The sequence below is a fragment of the Bos indicus x Bos taurus genome, chromosome 13 (genome assembly GCF_003369695.1).
Source record: "Bos indicus x Bos taurus breed Angus x Brahman F1 hybrid chromosome 13, Bos_hybrid_MaternalHap_v2.0, whole genome shotgun sequence".
NCBI classification, from domain to species: domain Eukaryota; kingdom Metazoa; phylum Chordata; class Mammalia; order Artiodactyla; family Bovidae; genus Bos; species Bos indicus x Bos taurus.
The window spans coordinates 50946803-50970642 of record NC_040088.1 but is presented as its reverse complement, the minus strand read 5'-3'; the positions used below and the strand labels follow the sequence as shown (position 1 = coordinate 50970642).

At 39.3% G+C, this 23840-nt stretch overlaps 1 protein-coding gene across 7 annotated transcripts in view; it reads left to right on the top strand.

Moving 5' to 3' along the window:
• SLC39A12 (solute carrier family 39 member 12) overlaps window positions 1-23840 on the top strand; it is an 84337-nt gene that overhangs the window by 11959 nt on the left and 48538 nt on the right. For all 7 annotated transcript variants that reach the window (XM_027559830.1, XM_027559829.1, XM_027559826.1 and 4 more), the window contains 4 exons: window positions 1207-1488; window positions 8963-9170; window positions 15041-15213; window positions 20512-20683. In XM_027559830.1, the coding sequence (XP_027415631.1) occupies window positions 1207-1488; window positions 8963-9170; window positions 15041-15213; window positions 20512-20683 (835 nt within the window). The remainder of the gene's footprint in view (window positions 1-1206; window positions 1489-8962; window positions 9171-15040; window positions 15214-20511; window positions 20684-23840) is intronic.

Genomic DNA, 23840 nt, shown 5'->3' with positions numbered 1-23840 from the left:
TTGTTATCAAGGGGAAATAGAAAATAAACAAGCAGACAAATTAATCTTAGAAGTCTAGTTCCATGAAAAAATGAAAAAACAAAAACAAAAACGTGAATGCTAGAGCTGCCATTAGCTGCCTCAGCCTGTTAGGCCCCTAATATGTGGCTCATCCCACCTGAGATATACTGGTCAGCATAAACCACACAGCAGATTTCAAAGATTTAGTGTGACAAAAAGAATGTCAACTAGCACAGTGATACCTTTTAGAATTCTGATTGTGTGTTGAAATGATCATATCTTGCATATATGTGTATCTTGCAATAAAATGTATTATTCACATTAATTTCATTTATTTCTTTTATGCTTTAAAAGGTGGCTACTTGGGACTTCCATAGTGGTCCAGTAGTTAAAAATCTACCCTCCAATATAGGGAACTAAGATCCCACATGCCATGGGGCAACTAAGCCTGTGTACCCCAAGTAGAGAAGCCCATTTGCCACAACTGCTGAGTCCACATGCTGTAGAGCCTGTCCATGCTCCAGAGCTGGAGAAACCCCCACGCACTGCAATGAAGACCCAGCACAGCCAAAACAAAATGTGTGGTTACCAGAAAATTTAAAGTGTGCCTAGCACTTGTAGCTTGCATTGTATTTCTATTGAATAGCACTGTGCTAGAGAGCACAGGGCAGGGATGGGGACTTCCAACTTTGGACAGGGTATCTAGGAAGGCATCCCGGAGGAGCTGGCCCTTGAAGCTGAGACTCAAGAAATCAAGTGGGATAGAGCCTGGTGGAACTGACAGAAAGTCACAGAAGCAGAAGTGAAGTGAGAGCAGTCGAGAGAGGATAAGATGAAGTTGGCTAGATAGGGTAGGTAGAAGCCAGACTGAGGAGAAAATTATAAGGACTTGAATTTCATTCTAAATGCAATGGGGCATCACTTTAAGAGCCAGAGTCATCTGGTTTGAATCAAGGCAGCAAATCGACAGCTTGTGTTACCATAGTTGAAGACAGAAAGACTGCATTTAGGAAATAAGGACTTCCTGGGAGAGCTTCCTTATATAAAAGTTCAACCCTGACTGTCTTACTTGAATTAGGCTATTGAGGCTGCCCACTTTTCCTTCCTATTCATAAAATAATAAGCATCAGAGACTCTGTGGTGGTTAATGTTCTGGGACTATTTGTCAAGCTTTCTGTTTATTTTTATTTATTAATTTTTGCACAGTGCTTTGAACCGGATGCCCTGTTACTAATAGCTGGAGGAGATTTCGAGGATCAGCTCAAAGAGGAAGTGATCCAGCGAGTTTCTCTTCTCCTCCTCTATTACATCATTCATCAGGAAGAGATTTGTTCTTCTAAGCTCAACATGAGTAATAAGGAGTATACATTTTACCTGCACAGCCTTCTCAGCCTCAGGCAGGATGAGGACTCCTATTTCCTTTCACAGAATGAGACAGAAGATATCCTGGCTTTCACCAGGCAGTACTTTGACACTTCCAGAAACCAGGTAAGAAAGTCAGAATTGCTAACTAGATCTGCTGCTAAGATACAGTCTCAGAGCATGACTTTTTGTCACTAATATATTTGTAAGATGCTCAAAAACTTCTTAGAGAGGTAAGTAGTTGTGGTTTTTAGTGATGGGATGTTGTAACATAATTTAAAATTCTGAGTCTGAAGGGGGGAATGTAACAATTAATCAGTTGTCAGATGAGTTGTAGCCAGAAGCTGGGTAGAAGGGTGGGCAGACAGGCCAAGTAACAAGGCAGTTCTATTCTGAGTCCCCCTGAGCACTACAGTGAATGTGATTCATGGCTTTTGATCAGTCTCCAAGGACTGAACTCTAGCAGTGATTGCAGTGTGTCTATCTGCCTTGCCTTCTGGTGAGAGGAAGAGAAGGTAGTAAGAGTTGGGAAGGGATGAATTTATTATTAGTTATTTCCCTGAGGATGCAGCTTGCAAAAAGCCTTATTCATGACAGTCAGCACAGACATTATCTCTTTTGTGGCTTTTGATTGGTGCTGCATATATTCAGCGGTCCCAAGTCTCTTCTTCTCTTACAGCTCCCACTCTTAGGAAACAAGCATCTTGTTGCCTCATTACTATTCCAGTAAAAGCTGACCTTTCAGTTACCTTTTTGCTTTCTGCTTTGTGGTGGAAAGTTTGAGCTGATAACATTCTCTGAACATGAACTCTTTTAAGCCATATTTTCTTAAAGAATTAATTAAGGAGCCACCAGCACATTTTGAAGAGTGTGGCAGGATGTGTTTTTTTTCCTCTTGAATTATTAATTGACATGTGTCTCAGTCCATCTGGGCTGATATAATATAAGTGTCATAAACTGGGTGGCTTACAAACAACAGAAATTTATTCTCACACTTCTGGAGACTGGAAAGTCGAAGATCGAAGTGCTGGGTAGATTTGGTATCATCTCTGATGAGAGGCTACTTTTTGGTTCACAGAAAGTCATCTTTTCTTCGTGTCCTCACATGGTGGCAGGAGCAAGGGAGACCTGTGGGGTGTTATATAAGGGCACTAATTCCATTCATGAGGGTTCCACCCTCATGATCTAATCACCTCCCCAAAGCTTCACTTCCTAATACCATCACCATGGAGGTTAGGATTTCATTTGAATTTTGGGCAAGACACAAACATTCACTTTGTGGCAACATATATTGATAAATTTAAATTCTTGACCTCAATTCTGGTTTCTAGGAGTTCAAAGGTATCTGTGCAATCATGCTGCAACTTAATGCCAGAAAACATACCCTCCAATTTGCTGTAAATAGGCTTAATTTCTCTCATATTTGGCAGAACAAATGGAAAGACAGTTTATTAAGAACTTTGTAGATGTCATTTCAGTAACTCAAAATCACATGAATCTCAAAACTTTGGCTATATATTTTTCTATTTCCAATTGAGAAAATGTGGTTCTTTTATAGAATTCAATTTTCTATTTAAATAAGGATGTGTCCCTACAGAAAAATTTCCTCAGTGCAACATCTATCTATATAATACAAGATCAGTTCAAATTAGCCACTGGGATTTTAGCCTCCTGTGTGTTACTGTCTTTTGATCTATACTAAATGCAAATGGAAAGCCAGCATTTAAAGGCAGATGGAGTGTATATATTTAATGCAGACTTCTGGTTATGCAACGTGTACTGCAAATACCTGAGTTTCTGAGTGTGTGTGTATGGGATTAAACATTCCTATAACAGAATAAACTACTTCAATATTATATGTAGATCTACTTTATTCTTATATTGAGTCAAGAAGAATTGAGCTACTTATGAGTCATAACCCTGTGCTGAACCTTGGAACTATCTCATGGAGGAAATCATTGTCTCCAGATCCTGGGTCCTGTGGCCCATGCACTTGGACTTGGGTTCCTCTAGGATGTCAGTCAGTCAGTCTGGACTTTGCAGAAGGCCTTTTGGCACCTCACTGCAGGCTGCTGCTCTCTGACTAGGGAATATATAAGGTCACAGAAGGTTCTGGCAAGCCAGGCCTAAAATGACTAGCAGGTCTTGGTTTGCATAGGACTCAATCTCCTTAAGTCACACCACTAACAGCAGCTCCAGCTGAGCCTTCACCAGCTCATTAAGAGAGACAACCTTACTCCATCATACCCTGTTTTAGCCACCTTCCCTAATGGTCCAGAGTCTAAACATCCTTTTAGTCCTTCCTTCTCTTCCTACTCGGTTTCATCTTCCTGACTCAGTGTCTGAATGCACCCTCCTCTCTCTGTTCTTTCTGCTCTTGCTGTTTCCATGGTAAATGTACCTGGTCTTCCACTAACCCTGCTTCTTATATGGAGCATAAATATTTTTGACCACATCCTAAGGACTTCAGGGATGGATACAAGCTTTAGAATCGTCCTTTGTCCTCAGTGGCACTTGGAGATGATTACTCTTTTACAGCTTCCATGAAAAACCCACCCCACCTCTATGCTGTACACACTCTGCTATTTTAACTTGTTATTGTCATTCACGAGTCTTCTGGCTACTTCTCCAAATTTGTTTAAAGTTTGATAACTGCCTCTTAGCCTTCCACACTGCTCCCCACCATAGCTATGAATAGGCTCTTGCCAAACTCACCAATTACAGACTTTAAAAAAACCCGACAGGCTACTGAATACAGTTCTCTAAACCAGCAGTCCCTGACTTTTTGGCACCAGGGACTGGTTTTGTGGAAGACAATTTTTCCATGGATGGAGGTGGGAGATGTTTCCAGTTTTGTTCACTGCTCACCTCTTCACGTGTGGCCCAGTTCCTAACAGACCATGAACCCCTACCTGTTTGTGGCCTGGGCTTAGGGGACCCCCGCCCTAAACCATAATGGAAAAGAATATGAAAAAGAGTGTGTGTGTGTGTGTGTGTGTGTGTGTGTGTGTGTATAACTAAGTCACTTTGCTGTACAGCAAAAATTAAACAATTAAACACAATAGTGTAAATTAACTATATACTTCAGTAAATAAATCTTATCAGTACTTTTCCCCCATTGTCCTGCATCACAAGGCAACATTGACATAGTAAACCTCCCCTTAGTTCCTCATTTGATGAACATACTTCCTCCTTCTCACACTCTTGTACATGGTATTTCTAAACCATTTATGTCCTGCTCTGTGCTCTCACTTTTGAAGTCAAGTCCCATCTCCATGAAGCTCTCTTTCTCTCATTGATTTCTTTTTTTTTTTTTCACATGTACCACACAGCATGCAGCCAATGCAGGAGACATAAGAGATGTGGTTTTGATCCCTGGGTTGGGAAGATCCCCTGGAGAAGGAAATGGCAACCCACTCTAGTATTCTTGCCTGGAGAATCCCATGGACAGAGGAGCCTGGCACGCTATAGTCTATGAGGTCTGTCTGTATATGAGTGGATGGCTCAAAAGAAAAATCTGGACTGATATGCAGCAGAATTGAAGGTCATCAGTGTTTGGGAGTGCTTGGCATTGTGAGTGCATCTCAAGTAACAAGAATATAGTGAGGAGAGAGAAAACCAAAGTTGGGCCATGAGGGGCACCATGGCAAAGAGTTGGACACGACTGAGAGACTAACACAATATGGCATGTAGGATTTTAGTTCCCTGACTAGAAATTGAACCTGTGTCCCCTGCATTCAAAAGTGAAGTCTTAACTACGGGACCACCGGGGAAATCCCATCACTCATTGATTTCTGTCATCCCCCATTTCATGTTTTTTTCTCCCATTTCCATCACAGCCATCTCTTGGTTTTCTTCTCACTTGTCCAGCTATTCCTTTGAAGGATGAATGTGACCTGCCATCCCTTAAGCTGGGCTTCCCTTGTAGCTCAGCTGGTAAAGAATCTGCCTGCAATGCGGGAGACCTGGGTTCGATAACTGGGTTGGGAAGTTCCCCTCAAGAAGGGAAAGGCTACCCACTCCAGTGTTCTGGTCTGGAGAATTCCATGGACTGTATAGTCCATGGGGTCACAAAGAATTGGACACGACTGAGTGACTTTCACTCACTTCACTCACACAATGCCAAGGACTCCCAAACACTGATGACCTTCAGTTCTGCTGCATACCAGTCCAGATCTCTCTTTTGAGCCATCAACTCATATAAACACCTGCCTTTCAAAATTCCCCATTGGCTATTTCCTTGGCCCTTGAAATTCAATATTAAAATGGAAAGTAATTATTTCTATTCCTGAACCTGTCCTTTCTTTGATGTTGCTTATGTAGCTCATGAAATAGTCTTTACTTTGGCTTGTGTAATGCTGCACATTCCTGTTTTTCTTTCTCTCTGACCCCCATTTTCACCTATGCAGGCTCATCTCTCTTTCTCTGTGTAGATTTTTTTTTTTATTCCTATGCTATATGTTTTATCTCCATAATTTATTTTATAACTTGAAGTTGCACCTCTTATTTCCCTTTACCTATTTCACCCAATCTCCCACTCCATCTCCTAGGGCAGCCATCAGTTTGCTCTCTATTTCCATAAGTTCGTTTCCATTTTGTTTGGTTCACTTGTTTTTTAGATTCCATATATAAATGAGGTTATATAGTGTTTGTCTTTGGCCTCCTAATTTATTTCACTTAGCATAATGCCATTTTGTTGCAAATGGCAAGATTTCATTCTTTTTTTGGCTGCATTATGTTCCTTTGTATATGTATACATGCATACATGCTCAGTTGTTGTCTGACTCTTTGTGACCCCATGGACTGTAGGCCACTAGGCTCCTCTGTCCATGGGACTTTTCAAACAAGAATACTGGAGTGGATTGCCATCTCTTCTTCCAGGGGATCTTCCTGACCCAAGGATTAAACCTGCATATCATGTGTCTGCTACATTGCAGGCAGATTCTTTACCTGCTGAGCCATCGGGTATATATGTATATACCACATCTTCTTTATCTATTCATCAATCAATGGATGTTTAGGTTTCTTCCATATCTTGCCTATAGCGCTGCAGCCACTATGGAAAACAGAATGAAGCTTCCTCAAAAAATTAAAAGTAGAACTGCCAAATGATCTAGCAACACTCGTACTATTTACCTGAGAAAAAAACCTGCCAATTCAAAAACAGCCCTATGTTCACTGTGTCTAGATTTTAAGCATTAATGCTCTTTCAGGCGTGATCTTAGCCCCCGTCATTCCCTGTGCTTCCTCTGGGGTAGCGCACCTATAGTTAAAGATGACTCACAAGAGTGTATCTCCATCCCAGACCCACATAAGTTATTCAGCATCTTTTCTTTAAGGATATGGTAAAGGCACCTCATACTTCAAATACCCATAAGTCAACCCAGCAAGACCCAGTCTTCATGTGTCACTTCATAGGTCAGCAGATAAAGGCCCAACTAGAAATTTTATTTTCTAATTTTCTTCCACCTTTATATCTAATATATCTCCAAGTTCTACTGCTATTTCCTCCTGAAATAGCATAGTCATAGCCTGATGACTTTTCTCCAATTATCACCATCACTGTTTTTTACCTGGGTTACTGTAATAGTCTTCCAACTGTGCTTCTAGGAATCACTGACTCCCTTTCCAGTCTACTTGTTCTCCACCATGTAGCCAGAGTGAATTCATCAAAACACACTAGACCTGTAGCCCTATTCCAATCCCTTGCTCAAAATTCTCCTTTGGCTTCCAGTTGATTTTAGGATATAGGGCAAACTCCATTACATGCCAATAAACCTTTGGCCTTCACCATGCTCCCCTCTTGCCAGGATACTCAGCAATAACGTATCTGCTTGTGAATGCAGGAGATGCAGGAGACAGGAGTTCAGTCGCTGGGTCAGGAAGATCCCCTGGAGAGGGAAATGGCAACCCACTCCAGTATTCTTGCCTGGAAAATTCCATGGATAGAGGAGCCTGGTGGGATACAGTCCACGGGGTCACAAAGAGTTGGACACAACTGAGTGATTGAGCACACACACATGCACACACATCCACTTGATACTGATTCAGCTAGTAGATTGACTTATTATTTATAAAAATTGTGAGATGGCTGATGACCCAGATTTTTGTTTTGGATCCTTCTTCTTCCCTTCATATCTTACCGTTGGGAAGAACCTCTCTTTGGGAACGAAAAGAGAATCCATGTCATCACTAGCCTATGGCTGGAGTAAGTTTTGGTTGGTAAGGAGGAAGCTGAACCAAGTAGTTGAAGGCAGATATGAAAGGGAGCATGCTCTGTGATCATATAAGACAGCAGAGTCAGCTTGAAGTCAAGGTCAGGAATATAGATTTGAGTGTTACCAGCCTTCAGGCTGTACTTGAAGCTGGAGAAAAACAGTTCACCAGTTGAAAGGATGAAAGTTAAACTGTGCACCTCAGATTGGGACTTAGACCTATGGTATTTTAATTGAGATCACACCTGTTCTCAGGACTAATGAAGCTCAGATTCTTGAGGTCTCATCACAGAAAGAATTCAGTGAGAGACAAAGTGATAGTTAAGAAGTGGATTTATTTAGAGAGAAACATATGCCAAAGTGTGGGCCATCTGAGAATGTAGGCACCAGGGTGTGGGGTTGTCAGTTTTTAGAGGGCTGGGTAATTTCATAGACTAATGAATGGAAGGAGTAGTCCAGCTATTTTGGGGAAGGGGTAGAAGTTTCCAGGAATTGGGCCACTGCCCACTTTTTGACCTTTATGGTCTGCCTTAGAACTGTCATGGCCACTGTGGGTGTGCCACTCAACTTGCTGAGTGTGACAGTGAGTGTATATTGAGGCTCAAGTTCTAGAGAAAGTTGACTCATCCACCATCTTGGACATATTTGATTTGAATCAGTTTATGTCATGTCCCTCCTGTTTCATAAGTAGTCAGGGCAAGAGTCTCATTGGAGAAAACGCATCTTTAGATGAATAATGAGAAAGATTAGATAGGTAAGAACCACTGAGATGGGAGTTGAAAAATTCAGTGTCATGGCAGATGAAAGAAACAAATATTTTCCAGATAGAGTTCTATCTGAGACTAGAAAATGATGCTAGGCTGCGCTGTGCTGTGTTTAGTTGCTCAACTGTGTTCCACTCTTCACAACCCCATGAACTGTAGCCCATCACATCTCTCTGTCCATAGAATTCTCCAGGCAAGAGTGGATTGTCATGCCCTCCTCCAGGGGATCTTCCCAACCCAGGGATCAAACTCAGGTCTCCCGCATTGCAGGTGGATTCTTTATGGTCTGAGCCACCAGATGTTCTTTTCTTTCTTTTTTTTTTCTTATTTATTTTTGGCTGTACTGGGTCTTTGTTGCAGTGCACGTGTGGGTTTCTCATTGCAGTGACTTATCATGTTGTGGGGCACAGACTTTAGGGCCTGAGGCCTGAGCAGCTGTGATGCCCAAGTTTAGTTGCCCCATGGCAGGTAGAATCTTCCCAGACCAGGGATCGAACCTGTGTCTTTTGCATTGGCAGGCAGATTTTCAACAACTGAACCATCAGGGAAGTCCCTAGAGATTTTCTAATCAGAATAGCTTCGGAAGTTAACGTTTCCTTTTTACTTTGTGTCTGATTTCAGTGTATGGAAACCAAAGTGCTGCAGAAAAAATCTGGAATCCTAAGCAGTGATGGTGCCGATGAAAACACTCTTCCTCAGTTGGCAGCGACAATCATTGCTTTGTCCCTCCAAGGTGTTTGTCTGGGACAAAGAAACTTGCCTCCCCCAGACTATTTTACAGAATATATTTTCAGTGCCTTGAATAGTACGAATACTCTTCACCTATCAGGTAAAGATGCTTTTCATGAATTTCATTTCCAAGTCACGCCTACTAAATATAAACTGTGCCAAAAACAAAGGTGGAAGCATTGTGGTGACCGAGTTTGTTCAGGTATGTTTTAAACACCCTTTTTATCTCAGCTTGTAGTGAGACAGCCCAGGGGGCCTTGTCAGGGCAAGCATGCTATGACATCTGTGGAGTGATAAGTCAAAAAAAAAAACAAAAACAAAAACTCAGCACCCTTGAGCAGGGATGATGAAATTGTGGGTAGGGAGTTGAAAGGAAAGATTTTTATGATCTGTTACTAGTACTAATTGGGATGTCCTAGGTGGCTCAGTGGTAAAGAATCCGCCTGCCAATGCAGGAGATGCAAATTTGATTCCTGGGTCGGGGAAGACACCCTGGAGGAGGAAATGGCAACCCACTCCAATATTCTTACCTGGGAAATCCCATGGGTAGAGGAGCCTGGTGGGCTACAGTCTGTGGGGTCACTAAGAGTCAGATATGACTTTGCAAATGAGGGCACCCTAGTACTACTGTCTCTTTTGGTATAAAATGCTGGGCAATAGGTGACAAAGTATCTTGTAGAACAAAGGTCTCCAGCCTCCAGGATCTAATGCCTGATGATTTCAGGACCTGATGTAATAAAATAATAGAAATAAAATGCACAATAAATGTAATGTGTTTGAATCATTTCAAAACCACCCCCTCTCTCCCACCTCTCTTCCTCCCAACTCCCCACCACCTGGTCCCTGGAAAAATTGTCTTCCACAAAACTGCTCCTTAGTGCCAAAAAGGTTGGGGACTGCTTGTGTAGAAGGATAAAAGGATATTCCAAATGTTGCAAGAGGCTTGGTAGCAGTTTGCTTGGAACCATAAAAGTAAGTCGTGTCGTGTTAAACAAAAGCATTGTAAAATATGCGGCCTGGCTACATTTGTGACTGCCAGCATTTTAGGGATCTGAGAATAAAATAGGACATCGTGGAATGAAATCAGGATGTGTGTTTCACACATTTCTTTGTACTCGACAAGACATTAAGAGTGAAATGACTTAATTTTTTCATCTGCATTAGAATGCCCTGCTTTCTGGGCACACCAAGGGGACTTGGTGTGTCACTTCATAGCTGGTGCTTTTGCCAACATATTTCCTCTTGGGAAGTCACAACACAGAAGAGAAATACAAATTTTCCAAGACGCCAGCAGCACACTCATGATCTAGATAAATCTTCCAACTCTGAAAGGGATCAAGGGCTAAGAGTCATCCAAATCTGCACAGAACTTTCCCTGACTTGTTTGTGTAACCAATTGAATGACAGATGTGTTTTTCTGTAATTCATTTTATATGCTTAAAGCCAGCAGTCCCCAACCTTTCTGGCACCAGGCACTGTTTCGTGAAAGAGAGTTTTTCCATGGACCAGGGGAAGGGGATGATGTAAGGATAATTCAAGGGCATTACATCTGTTGTGCGCTTTATTTCTATTATTATTAAACCTCAGCTCCACCTCAGGCATTAGATCCTGAAGGTTGAGGACTCTTGATTTGACTTGTGAACACAGAGGGGGATGGAGAGGATGGGACAAATGGAGAGAGTAGCATGGAAACATATGCATTACCATATGTAAAATAGGTGGCCAGTGGGAATTTGCTGTATGACTCAGGGAGCTCAAACCAGTGCTCCAGGACAACCTGGAGAGGTGGGATGGGTGGGAGGTTGGAGGGAGGGAACATATGTATTCCTATGGTTGATTCACAATGATGTATGGCAGAAATCAATACAATGTTGTAAAGCAGTGTATCCTTCAATTAAAAATTAATTCAAAAAAAAAGGAAAAAAATCTTCATTAAGATGAAAGCTGAAGTACCAGTCAATTGTGTTTCCTAGCTGTCATCACTAGGACAGAGACCAGGGAAAAGCATGCTGTGCTGAGAATGATTTTGATATGGGAAACAGGGATTATGAAATTCAGATTTTGGATGACTGAGTTTTAGCAGGACAGTTTCCATGTCAACCAAAGGAATGCAATTACTCCACTTTTCAAATAAAAATTTGTGCCACTTTGAAGGCTCAACACTGGAGTACAGAATATGGTTGGAGGCAAGCTGTACTGTAAGATCAAGGCGAGCTGTCTGCACATGAAGCCATCATGGATCTGGGATAAAAAACCCACATAATGTTTGTGACAGATGTTCAGTATCACTCGTTTGGGCACAAAGCAGCCACGTTTGCATTTGAGAACTCAGAATTCCCTCCCATCTCAGTACAATTAAATGCTTATTCCAGAGGCCCTGAGGCATTTTTTCTAACAGCTGCCTCTGAGCTAGGGCCCTACTGACACTGACTGCATTTTGGAGTAGGAGGAGCAAAAGTTTGCTACTTTTACGTGGGTTTTTTTTAAATGTTTTTATTATAGAGATTGTCAAATATAAATAAAAGTAGAAACAATAAAACAATGAACTCCCATGTACACAGTCCCTGCCTCAACAAGCAACAGCAATCTGGATTATCTTATTTTATATGTTCCTCCATTCTCTCCCATTACTTGATTATTGTTGCTCACTTGCTCAGTCCGCCTCTTTGCGACCCACAGACTCTAGCACGCCAGGCTTCCCTGTCCTTCAGCATCTCCTGGATCTTGCTCAGACTCATGTCCATTGAGTTGGTGATGCTCTCCAACCATCTTGTCCTCTGTCATCCCCTTCTCCTCCTGCCTTCAATCCTTCTTAGCATCAGGTCTTTTCCAATGAGTTGGCTCTCTGCATCAGGTGGCCAGAGTATTGGAGGTTCAACTTCAGCATCAGTCCTTCCAATGAATATTCGGGATTGATTTCCTTTAGAATTCACTGATTTGATCTCCTTGTAGTCCAAGGGACTCTCAAGAGTCTTCTCCAACACCACAGTTCAAAACATCAATTCTTCAGCGCTCATTACTTGATTATTTTGAAGCAAATCATCAACCTGTTGGTATTTCTGTATGAATCTCTAGAAGAGAAGGCTTTTTTTAAAAAGCATCTATTAGTAGTATCACAACTAAAAAAGTGAATGATTCTATAATGTTCATATTTTTCAGCTTTTAAAAAATATTTTCATTTTTTATTGAACTAGGATCTAAATAAGGTCTATAAAATGTGAATTATTGATATGTCATTGAAGTTTTTTTCAAGGTGTCATGCCCTTCCCCTCCACTATATTTTGTGGCAGTTTTTTTTTGTTGGAGAAATGTGCCAGGACTCTGCTGTTTTATGTGTACCAGCTTTATAGTATATTTTAATTTCTGGTAGATCTAGCCTTCTTCATTGCTCTTCTTTTCAGGGTTTTCCTGGCTTGTTCATTCTTACTGACAAATATCACCTAATTGTTAAATTCTGGGGGATAAAAACCTTGTGATAGTATTATTCTAATTGTGAAAAAAAAAAAAAAGAACTTAGAAATGATATTTACAAGATGTTACATTTTTAAATCCCATAGTATGTCTTCCTATTTGTTCATGTTTACATGTCTATTTTGTGGAGTGTTTTTATTGTTTCCCTCACATAGGTTTTAGACATTTCCTGGTACATTTATACCTAGGCATTTAACTTTCTTTTTGTATCTCTTAACTGGGGTCTTCTCTTTCATTATAGCTTCTAACGGATTTTTGTTTGTCCATATGAAGGTTAGTGATTTTTTTTTTTAGATTAACTTTGTAACTCACTCCATGATTAAATCTTTCATTTTATTTTTGCCCTAATTATTTAGAGTTTTCAGATATATAATTATATCATCATAGATATAGATTTGCGTCTTGTTTTTCAATTCTTGTGTCTCTATTTTCTTTGTTACCTGATTATATTAGTTAATAACCTCAATATAATGGTGGGTATTTTGAGAATGAACCCTTACCATGTTTTTGACCTTGAAAGAAAAGCTTCTAGTGTTTCCTCATTGAGTTTAGAGAACATAGGATAAAAAGTATTTATTACAGTCTTTTATATTAATCCATATATTTACATTTCTAGTATTCTTTATTTCTTCCTGTGGACTCAATTTACCATTCTGGTCATTTCTTTTTAGTCTAAATAACTTCACTTAGTCTTTCTTGTAAGACAGGTCTGCTGTCAAAAAATTCACCATTCATTGTTTATCTGGGAATAATTTTATTTCACTTTTGTTTTTGAAGAGTTGTTATGCTGGGTATTAAATTCTTAATTGACAGTTATTTCTCTCAGCATTTTGAATATCTTATTCCACTACTTTCTGGCCTCCATTGTTAAGATGATAAGTTAACTGTTAATTGTACTGATGCTCCTTTGTATGTGATGAGTCAGTTTTCCATTACTACTTTCAAGATATAGCTTTGTATTTGACTTGTTTTTATATTTATCCTATTTGATGTCTGATGAACTTATTGAAAATGTATATCAAGGTTTTATATCAAATTGAGAATGTTTTTAACCATTATTTTCTTCAATTTTTTTTTATAATTCTTTCTCTCTCTCCTCTCCAAGTGACTGCCATTGCATATAGGTCAGTGTACTCGCTGTTTCCCATAGGTCTCTGAGACTTGTTCTTTTTTCTCTTTCTGTTCTTCAGAGTAGATTATTTCTATTAATTTATCTTCAGTTCAGTAATTGTTTTTTCTGCCATCCCAACATGCTGCTGTGAATTTTTCATTTCACTTATTCTAGAAAAGACTCTGATGCTGGGAGGAATTGGGGGGAGGAGGAGAAGGGGACGACAGAGGATGAGATGGCTGGATGGCATCACTGACTCGATGGACGTGAGTCTGAGTGAGCTCTGGGAGTTGGTGATGGACAGGGAGGTCTGGCATGCTGCAGTTCATGGGGTCACAAAGAGTTGGACACGACTGAGTGACTGAACTGAACTGAACTGAACTGATTCTTTTAGTCCAGAATTTCCATTTAGACTTTATATAATTTTGATCTCCTGATTAAAAGTTGCTGTTTGTTAGCTTATTATTCTTATACTTTCCTTTAATTTCTCAAATATTATTTTCTTTAGTTCCTTGAACCTACTCATGATCGCTGCTTTGAAGTCTTTGTCTGTTAAATCCAACATCTGGGAAATCTCAGGGGCATATTTATTGACTGCTTTTTCGCCTAACTCTGGGTCCCACTTTCCCAGTTACTTTGCAGGTCTCAAAACAATTTTTTTTTAAACTGGCCATTTAAAATAAAACACTGTAGCAACTCTAGCTTGTAATTTTCCTAATACTGATGGTAACATTTAGAAAATACCAGAAATATATTTTTACAAGTAAGAAGATGAATAAATCTGAAGAAATTCACCATTATATTTATTCAATTATTCTGTGTCAATCAATTTTTAAAAGCCTACATTGTAGCAAGGGAAACTAAGCTGCAATCTATAAACTGACAACCATACCACAGCTGCCTTAGAAAACGAGGTCTATTTTGCCCCTACAATCTCAGCTCCTGTTCAATTCCTCTTTCCACATTAAACATTTAAGAGGATATAATTAGATTGACTTTACTTTAAAATCATAGTTAATGTATTAAGGATGTATGGTGCTTAAAGTGAATAGAGTTTCTAAGGATTAATTCAATTTCATCTTTTGTTTTCATTTTTATAGGGAACACCTAGAAAAAGAATTAGTGGACTTACCAAAAGGCACTCCATTGATGGAATTGCCCATTTCATCATGGTTCAGCTCTAAAGCTTAGGCAAGATGTTGTAAGGGAATCAATATCCATGTGAAGTATAAATGTTCTTCATTCTTATTCAGAATAATTTCTTGGCTTTTCATTAGAACTTGGAAATTTTCTTAGTAACATATCTATGCTGTGGCCATGTGAAATTGTGATTATTCTGAAACTGGCTTGTCTTTATTCTGACACTAAATTTTGTATGAAATTTCTAGAACTAGACAAGCTCCTCAACACTCTCTGGACTAAAAGTACCTGTATCAGAAAGGATAAAATCCATCAGCTTAGAAGGAAACAAAACAGCCTAACACTTCATGATGGAGACTACTCTAATCTATCTGTATCCATGGACCCAGAATCAGAAGATGGTCCAATTTCCTGGGATCAGGTATTGTCATTATTCCTCTTGTACTGTTGTACTGTCAAAGGAAGCAACTGTGAACATTCTCTAAGACTTGTAGAAAACTTCAAGGGTTATGTAGATTTCCTTAAATGTAAAATATTCTATTTCCTCAGTGTAGTCAGGGTTTTTTCCTTTTACAAATAGATCTCTGCAGATTTAAAACTTGAAGCCAAAATATTTAGGAGAATAGTATATATTACTCTTTCCTCCATACTGAATTCATGAATAATTCAGTAAACATGCGACCATTTATCATTCACCATTGTGTGCACTAAGGGTAAAGAATTGAACAAAAACAGGCACAGCTCCTATGGAGCTACCAGGATACTGGGTGAATATAGACATATAAAAATAATCATGAATGAATGCTTCAAATTTAGATTGGATTATGATGAGATTACTTTGGATTGTGAGCAACAGAGAAATGTTTGTATAGTAGGTGGCACTAAGAAGGTTTTTGAGAAAAGGCGATATATGGACCTATAAATATATTCTTATTCTTACTTCCTGAAGTTGTGTTCCAAAGTACATTCATTAGTCTACTAGATAATACTTGCTTTTGTTTGTCTTGTTTGTTTGTTATTTGGCTGTGCTAGGTCTTTTTGCTGCACTAGGGCTTTCTCTAGTTGCAGCGAGAAGGGGCTGCTCTGTAGCTGTGGTGCACGGCCTTCTTATTGCAGTGGCTTCTCTTGTGGAGCACGGGCTCTAGGGCCTGCAGATTCAGTGGTTGTGGCACACAGGCTTAGTTGCACTGTGGCATGTGGGATCTAAGTTCCCAGACCAAGTATCAAACCTGTGTCCCATGCATCTGCAGACAGATTCTTAATCACTAGGCAACCAGGGAAATCTGGATAATACTTTTTTCTTTTTGGCCTTGCCTCATGGCATGTGGGATCTTAGTTCCCCAACCAGGAATTGAACTCACACCCTCTCCATTGGAAGGGCAGAGCCTTAACTACTAGACTGCCAGGGAAGTCCTGTGATACTTCTTTAAAAAGGGTGTTATTGTCAAATCTGTTTGGGAAATAGAGATATCTATTGCACTGTAGCATATTAACATGCTTGGGGAGGTCCTGCAGTAAATAAAATTCTTTAGTCTTATTGAATTCAGCATTTTTCAGACTCTGTTACACATAGAAACCTTCTCTGCCCTTATCATTTAACATCTTGGAAAATTGATATTCCATGATAATGGCTTATATTTAATGAGTAAATGAATACTATGTATTAGACACTGCAGTTTCCCCTGCATTTCTTCATTTAGTTATTACAACAGCTGTATGAGGTTAGGTTAAATGAGTCCATCCTACTGATGAGGAAATTGAGTCATGGAACTAATAAGTAGTTGATTAAGTTGACAGAAACTGAGGATATATACATAAGTTGTCCCATAGCATATTCTGTGTTCTTAACAACTATGCTATTGTTTAATAAATGTTGATTTAAGGAAAATAAGACTACTTTTTATTTGTATCTTGGATGAGTTATTATTCCTATTAAGCACAAATCTGTATATTGAAAGAGCAAAGTTCTGTAAACATTTCTAACAATAGTGACTATTGTTCCTGTAAGTTATTAATACATGATTGGGCAGTATTGCATATTTTTGCTATGATATATTTTAAAAAGTCAATTTCTAGTAATTAGGCCACATAGTAAAGGCATCAATTAAAGTTATTTCAAACTCACAGTATATTCACTAAAGGTAACAAGTTGATGCCTGTATTAATCTTTGTTTGTGAGGTCTCCTTAAATATTCCTTCAGGGCCAGCTCTTCTTAGGAAGGGAACTCATTTGTCTGATGGAGACCCTATTTGCATAAATAATGAAGGTTATTTCTTAAAATTTAGGGATTACTTACTTAAGACATGCATTTTCTAAGAACAGTAACTGTCATCTTCTGTGATGACTATGCAAGATAAACAAAACCGCTTCTTTCTTGTTTCAACATTCACTTTCTTTGTGACTCTTGAGGGGACCCTAAAGTAAGAGACTAGATTTGAAGATCCTGCTTGTATTATTTGGACCAGTCAGTCTTAAAGTGTTGTCCCTGGGCCAGCAGTATCAGCAGCACCTGGGGCCTTGTTGGTTGGATTCTCAGGTCCCAGCCCAGAATCTACTGAATTATACACTCTGATTGTGGAGCCCAGCATCCTGTCTTTTAACTAGCCCTCCAAGTGATTCTCAAACCTAAAATGCAGGAAGTGACACTTTAGAACATGTTTGTAAAGTTTCCACAAAGGTCTTATGACATCAACACAAGTGTACAAGTATATTGAAGTTTTAGGTAAAGGAATAAAGCTATTTAAAGGTTATTGACTGAATCATCTAATTTTCATTCTATTTTCTTCTTTATTAAAAATAGTTTGCCAAAATTTAAAGGAAATGATGAATCACCTTTAAGGTGATTTGTATTAGTGATTTCAGAAGAAATGTAATGCAACAGTAACCTAAATTGTATAGGAATAGCAAGTAAATATCAAGGGCATAGAAGCTTATAATAGAATAACCTTACTCTACAAGAAGGTGTTCTGGAAACTATTCAATTCCTTGACAATGAACTGGGGAGAGATGCACGGCATTCTCTTCATGTCTATGTCTCCACTCTTTTATTTCCCAGTCAGGCATTTTTCATTAAGAATATTTATTATGAAAGATTCATCATATTTATGGTTAGTTTCCCTTTATTGTTGCCAGTATTTTTAATGATGATTGATTCTATTCCATGATTAATAAATAGTGCAAAAGAGACTATTGCCTTTTGTGTAAATTATTTTGATAAAGGGGGAAAAATTTACAAATTAAGCTTTCTGTTGTTGCTTCTTGTAGTAGAAACATTTTGGAGTTCTTGCCCAGTCTTTTTGAGAAATGCCTTCCCCACCCACAGGGCTGAGTCCAGCAGCCATATTTGAACAGTATGATGTCATTTCCTGTCTTGGGGGCAAAACTGATGGAATCAAATAACACTGTAACAAGAAAACCTATCCGTGGCCTTGCTGAGACAATCAGACCTGACTCAATCCAATCTTTTTTTTTTTTTTTTTTTCAGTTCACAGCGATCTTTATTATTTATAACTCCATATTAGAGATTTCATCTATAAAAGATCTCAATTGACATCCTTTTGAAACTTACTACTAGTCTTCTGTGTTTTTGATGGACTTCCCTGGTAGCTCAGACGGTAAAGTGTCTGCCTACAATGCAGGAGACCTGGGTTCGATCCCTGGGTCAGGAAGATCACGTGGAGAAGGAAATGGCAACCCACTCCAGTATTCATGCCTGGAAAATCCCATGGACCGAGGAGCCTGGTGGGCTACAATCCATGGGGTTGCAAAGAGTTGGACAGGACTGAGCGACTTCTGTGTGTGTATGTGTTTGTGTGTTATTAGTACATCATGTGTGCATACTTCATTCTTTCTTCTATTTATGAACATGTGTGCATACTTTATTCATTCTTTCTTCTATTTATGAACATATGAGTCATTTACAGTATTTCGTAGTTACAAGCATACTATTACAATGAATAATGTTGCTGTTCAGTCACTAAGTCATGTCTGACTCTTTGCGACCTCATGGACTGCAGCATGCTAGGCCTCCCTGTCCCTCACTATCTCCCAGAGTTTACCCAAGTTCATGTCCATTGAATCAGTGATGCTATCCAGCCATTTCATCCTCTGCTGCCCTCTTCTCCTTTTGCTTTCACTCTTTCCCAGCATCAGGATCTTTTCTAGTGAATCAGCTCTTCGCATCAGTTAGATGGAATGGGTTGGGGCTTATACAGCCTGTTTTTTTTTAAAGATTTTTTAGATGTGGATCTCTTTTAAAGTCTTTATTGAATTTGTTATAATATTGCTTCTGGTTTTTGTTTTGTTTTTTTGCCTGTGGGGCATACAGGATCTTATCTCCCCAAGCAGGGATCGAACCTACACCCCTTGCACTGGGAGGTGAAATCTTAACCACTGGACTGCCAGGGAAGTAACTGGCCATGTGTTTATTAAAGAGAGAGGCCAGACTATGAAGGGAAATAGATGTTTGCAGGGGGAAACAGAAAGGAGAAAATACAGAGCCCTGAAGAAATAGAGAAAAATCTTTGGTTTTCATTTTCCAGCTTCCAGTTGAATTCCTTAAAATGTGGCTGTCCTTGCCCTGTCAGACATCCTCTGTAACCTTAATACATCCTCCTCTGGGTGTTTGGTGGTTTAAGTGGCTCTGTTCTATGCAACAAAACATCTCCCAATCAAGATAAAGCTTTTTAACCTTTGGGATCATCCCAGAGGATTTGTATGTGGGAAAAACCAGCAAACATCATCATTTTCTGATTAGCCATGTGTCTTTGTTTAAAATCCCTACTTTCTATAGCATGGCACAACAATCCTTGGACATCACTGATTTTTTTAAAGATACCTTACTGTGACCTCAGATCACACTGCTCTTGCATTGGGGTCTTATTTCATTAGAAGACATCCGTTTGTGGTAGTGAAACTACACACCCTTCTCATCCACATATGAAAACTTTTCAATGTAATTTTTGATGCATAAAATGTCAGCCCTTAACACTTCTGAAGTGGACAAATGTTTTCAGGCAGTTGTTAGAGATCTGTTTCATTTATTGTATAGCTACTTCTTTCATAAATATCCCTATACAATATGAAAAAATAGATAAAAATTAGTGAAACCTGTAGGCAATAACAATGATTTTAGTTGTTTTTGTGGTAAAGGACTGTCAAAGAACATGGGTCACCATATCGTTTAGTGCTCACACACCAGCAAGTTGACACAGCATTCACTTTTTAAAATATTACCTTTACTTTTATTGCTTTTGAAAATTCATGTTGCCGACACAGACTTATTAAATCAGATAATATTAAAGATAATGCTCTTATTCCTCCAGAGCTCCTTTTTATCCTATAAAGTTTTAACTTCATTAATAATACAAAGCCATGCCCCCAACAAGAGTCTTAAGGCTTGCTTAGGCTGCTGGTTAGTACACCATCCAGCACATTGTAAAACACTGTACATCTCTTTTCAGGAAAGAAAAATGTGTGCAAAACTCCTACTACACAATACTCAGAATGAAAGTGAGATACAGCGGCTTTAATCAGAGCTGAAAAGCAATCCTCAAGAATTATGTATGGACAGAAGATTGCAGGGAAGCACATGTAGTAATGGTTTCATGTGTTGACTTGAACCCTTCCAGTTTAGTCCTGATCCCTCCAGGATGGTAGTTGATGGTGAATTTGGTCCAGTGCTGAGGTTGGTAACAATGTATGTTCTGCCTCCTACAGACTTGCTTCTCTGCCGGGCAGTTGGTGAACATATTTCTACAGAACAAGCTTTCACCCATTTCTAAGGAGGACTTTAAGCAAATGAGTCCAGGCATCATTCAGCAATTGCTCAGCTGTTCTTGCCAGCTGCCCCAGAACCAACAAGCAAAAATCGCACCCAGCACTCTGGAGAGTAAGTCCTGGCTTTTCACTCAGAAAGCCATTGCACGCAATGCACACAGTCCACACAATGGATTCATGACGGTGAAGGAAGGATACATACCATACACCAGGCACTGTTTTAAGCATTTTACTTTGATCAGCTCATTGAGTCCTTATAACAATGCTACCAGCTAGAAATTATTATTATCTTCACTTTAGAGATGATGAAACTGAGGTACCTGGAAGTTAAATAACTTGCCCAAAGACACATAGCTAGTAATTGATAGAATTGGGATTCAAACACAGGCAGTGTGGCCTCATAGTCCTTGTTTTTAACCACCTGTGCTATACTACAGTTCAATGAATATTTAATATTTTGTAGCTAACTTACATAAATCGATTCTATCCCCTATCTTTGACTCAGTCATAGACCATAGTTGAATCACAGACCATAGTTGAATAGCTCTATCATTTCAAGAATGTTATAGAAATGAAATCCTACAGTATGTATCCTTTTGGGATTTAGGGTTTTTTTCCACTCATCAAAATTTCCTTATAATCTATCTAGATTGTTTTGTGTATTAATAAATCGTTTTTTTTTATTACTGAGTAGAAGCAGGGCAAAGGCTAACAGAGTTTTGTTAACAGAACACACTGGTCATAGTAAACACCCTCTTCCAACAACACAAGAGATGACTATACATGGACATCACTGGATGGTCAATACTGAAGTCAGACTGATTATATTTTTTGCAGCTGAAGATGGAGAAACTCTATACAGTCAGCAAAAACAAGACCTGGAGCTGACTGTTGCTCAGATCATGAGCTCCTTATTGTCAAATGTCAGACTTAAATAGAAGAAAGTAGGGGAAAGCACTAGGCCATTCAGGTATGACCTAAATCAAACCCCTTATGATTATACAGTGGAAGTGAGAAATAGATTCAAGGGATTAGATCTGATAGATAGAGTGCCTGAAAAACATGGAAGGAGGTTTGTAGCATTGTACAGGAGGCAGTGATCAAAACTAACCCCAATAAAAAGAAATGCAAAAAGGCAAAATGGTTGTCTGAGGAAGCCTTACAAATAGCTGAGAAAAGAAGAGAAGTGAGAGGCAAAAGAGAAAAGGAAAGATATACCCATCTGAATGCATAGTTCCAAAGAACAGCAAGGAGAGATAAGAAAGCCTTCCTAAGTGATCAATGCAAAGAAATAGAGGAAAACAATAGAATGGGAAAATTAGAGATCTCTTCAAGAAAATCAGAGATACCAAGGGAATATTTCATGCAAAGATGGGCACAATAAAGGACAGAAACAGTATGGACCTAACAGAAGCAGAAGAGATTAAGAAAAGGTGGCAAGAATACACAGAAGAACTGTACAAACAGGTGTTAATGACCCAGATCACCACGATAGTGGGTGTAATCACTCACCTAGAGCCAGACATCCTGGAATGCGAAGTCAAGTGGGCCTTAGGAACAAACTATGAACAAAGCTAGTGGAGATGATGGAATTCCAGCTGAGCTATTTCAAATCCTAAAAGACGATGCTGTGAAAGTGCTTCACTCAATATGTTAGCAAAGTTGGAAAACTCAGCAGTGGCCACAGGACTGGAAAAGATCAGTTTTCATTCCAATCCCAAAGAAACACGATGCCAAAGAATGTTCAAACTACTGCACAATTGCACTCATCTCACAAACTAGCAAAGTAATGTTCAAAATTCTCCAAATCAGCCTTCAACAGTACATGAACTGAGAACTTCCAGATGTTCAAGCTGGATTTAGAAAAGAAAAGGCAGAGGAACCAGAGGTCAAATTGCCAACATCTGTTGGATCGTAGAAAAAAACATGATAATTCTAGAAAAACTTCTGCTTCATTGACTGCGCCAAAGCCATTGACTGTGTGGATCACAACAAACTATGGAAAAATCCTAAGATGGGAATACCAGACCACATTACCTGCCTCCTAAGAAACCTGTATGCAAGTCAAGAAGCAACAGTTAGAACCAGACATGGAACAACAGACTGGTTCCAAATTGGGCAAGGTGTATGTCAAGACTATATATTGTCACCCTGCTTATTTAACTTATATGCAGACTACATCATGTGAAATGCCTGGCTGGATGAAGCACAAGCTGGAATCAAGATTGCCAGGAGAAATATCAATAACCTCAGATACACAGATGACACCACCCTTATGGCAGAAAGTAAAGAGTAACTAAAGAGCCTCTTGATGAAAATGAAAGAGGAGAGTGAAAAAGTTAGCTTAAAGCTCAACATTCAAAAAATGAAGATCATGGCATCTGGTCTCATCACTTCATGGCAAATAGATGGGGAAACAATGGCAATAGTGAGAGACTTTATATTTGGGGGCTCCAAAATCACTGCAGATGGTGACTGAAGCTATGAAATTAAAAGACACTTGCTCCTTGGAAGAAAAGTTATGAGCAACCTGAACAGCATATTAAAAAGCAGAGACATTACTTTGCCGACAAAGGACCATCTAGTCAAAGCTATGGTTTTTCCAGTAGTCATGTATGGATGTGAGAGTTGAACCATAAATAAGAGTGAGCAGTGAAGAATTGATGCTTTTGAACTGTGGTGTTGGAGAAGACTCTTGAGAGTTCCTTGGACAGCAAGGAGATCCAACCAGTCCATCCTAAAGGAAATCAGTCCTGAATATTCATTGGAAGTACTGATGCTGAAGCTGAATCTCCAATACTTTGGCTACGTGATGCAAAGAACTGACTCATTGAAAAGACCCCAACACTGGGAAAAATTGAAGGCAGGAGGAGAAGGGGATGACTGAGGATGAGATGTTTGGGTGGCATCACCGACTCGATGGACATGAGTTTGAGCAAGCTCCAGGAGTTGGTGATAGACAAGGAAACCTGGCATGCTGCAGTCCATGGGGTTGCAAAGAGTCGGACACGACTGAGAAAATGAACTGGACTGCTTCTTTGGTATGAATATATCATATTTTGCTTAACCATTCACCTTTTAAAAAACGGATTGTTTTCCGTTTTTAGCTGTTTGGAAAAACTTACTATGAACATTTCTGCAAAAAAGGAAAAGTCAATAGTTGAGAAATACCAATGTATAAGAGAAAGAATATCAGTGTCGGGATCAGACATGCAGAGTTGAATCATGCTATCTGTCCCCAGCCAACTCTGCCATCTTCTACAGTCTAT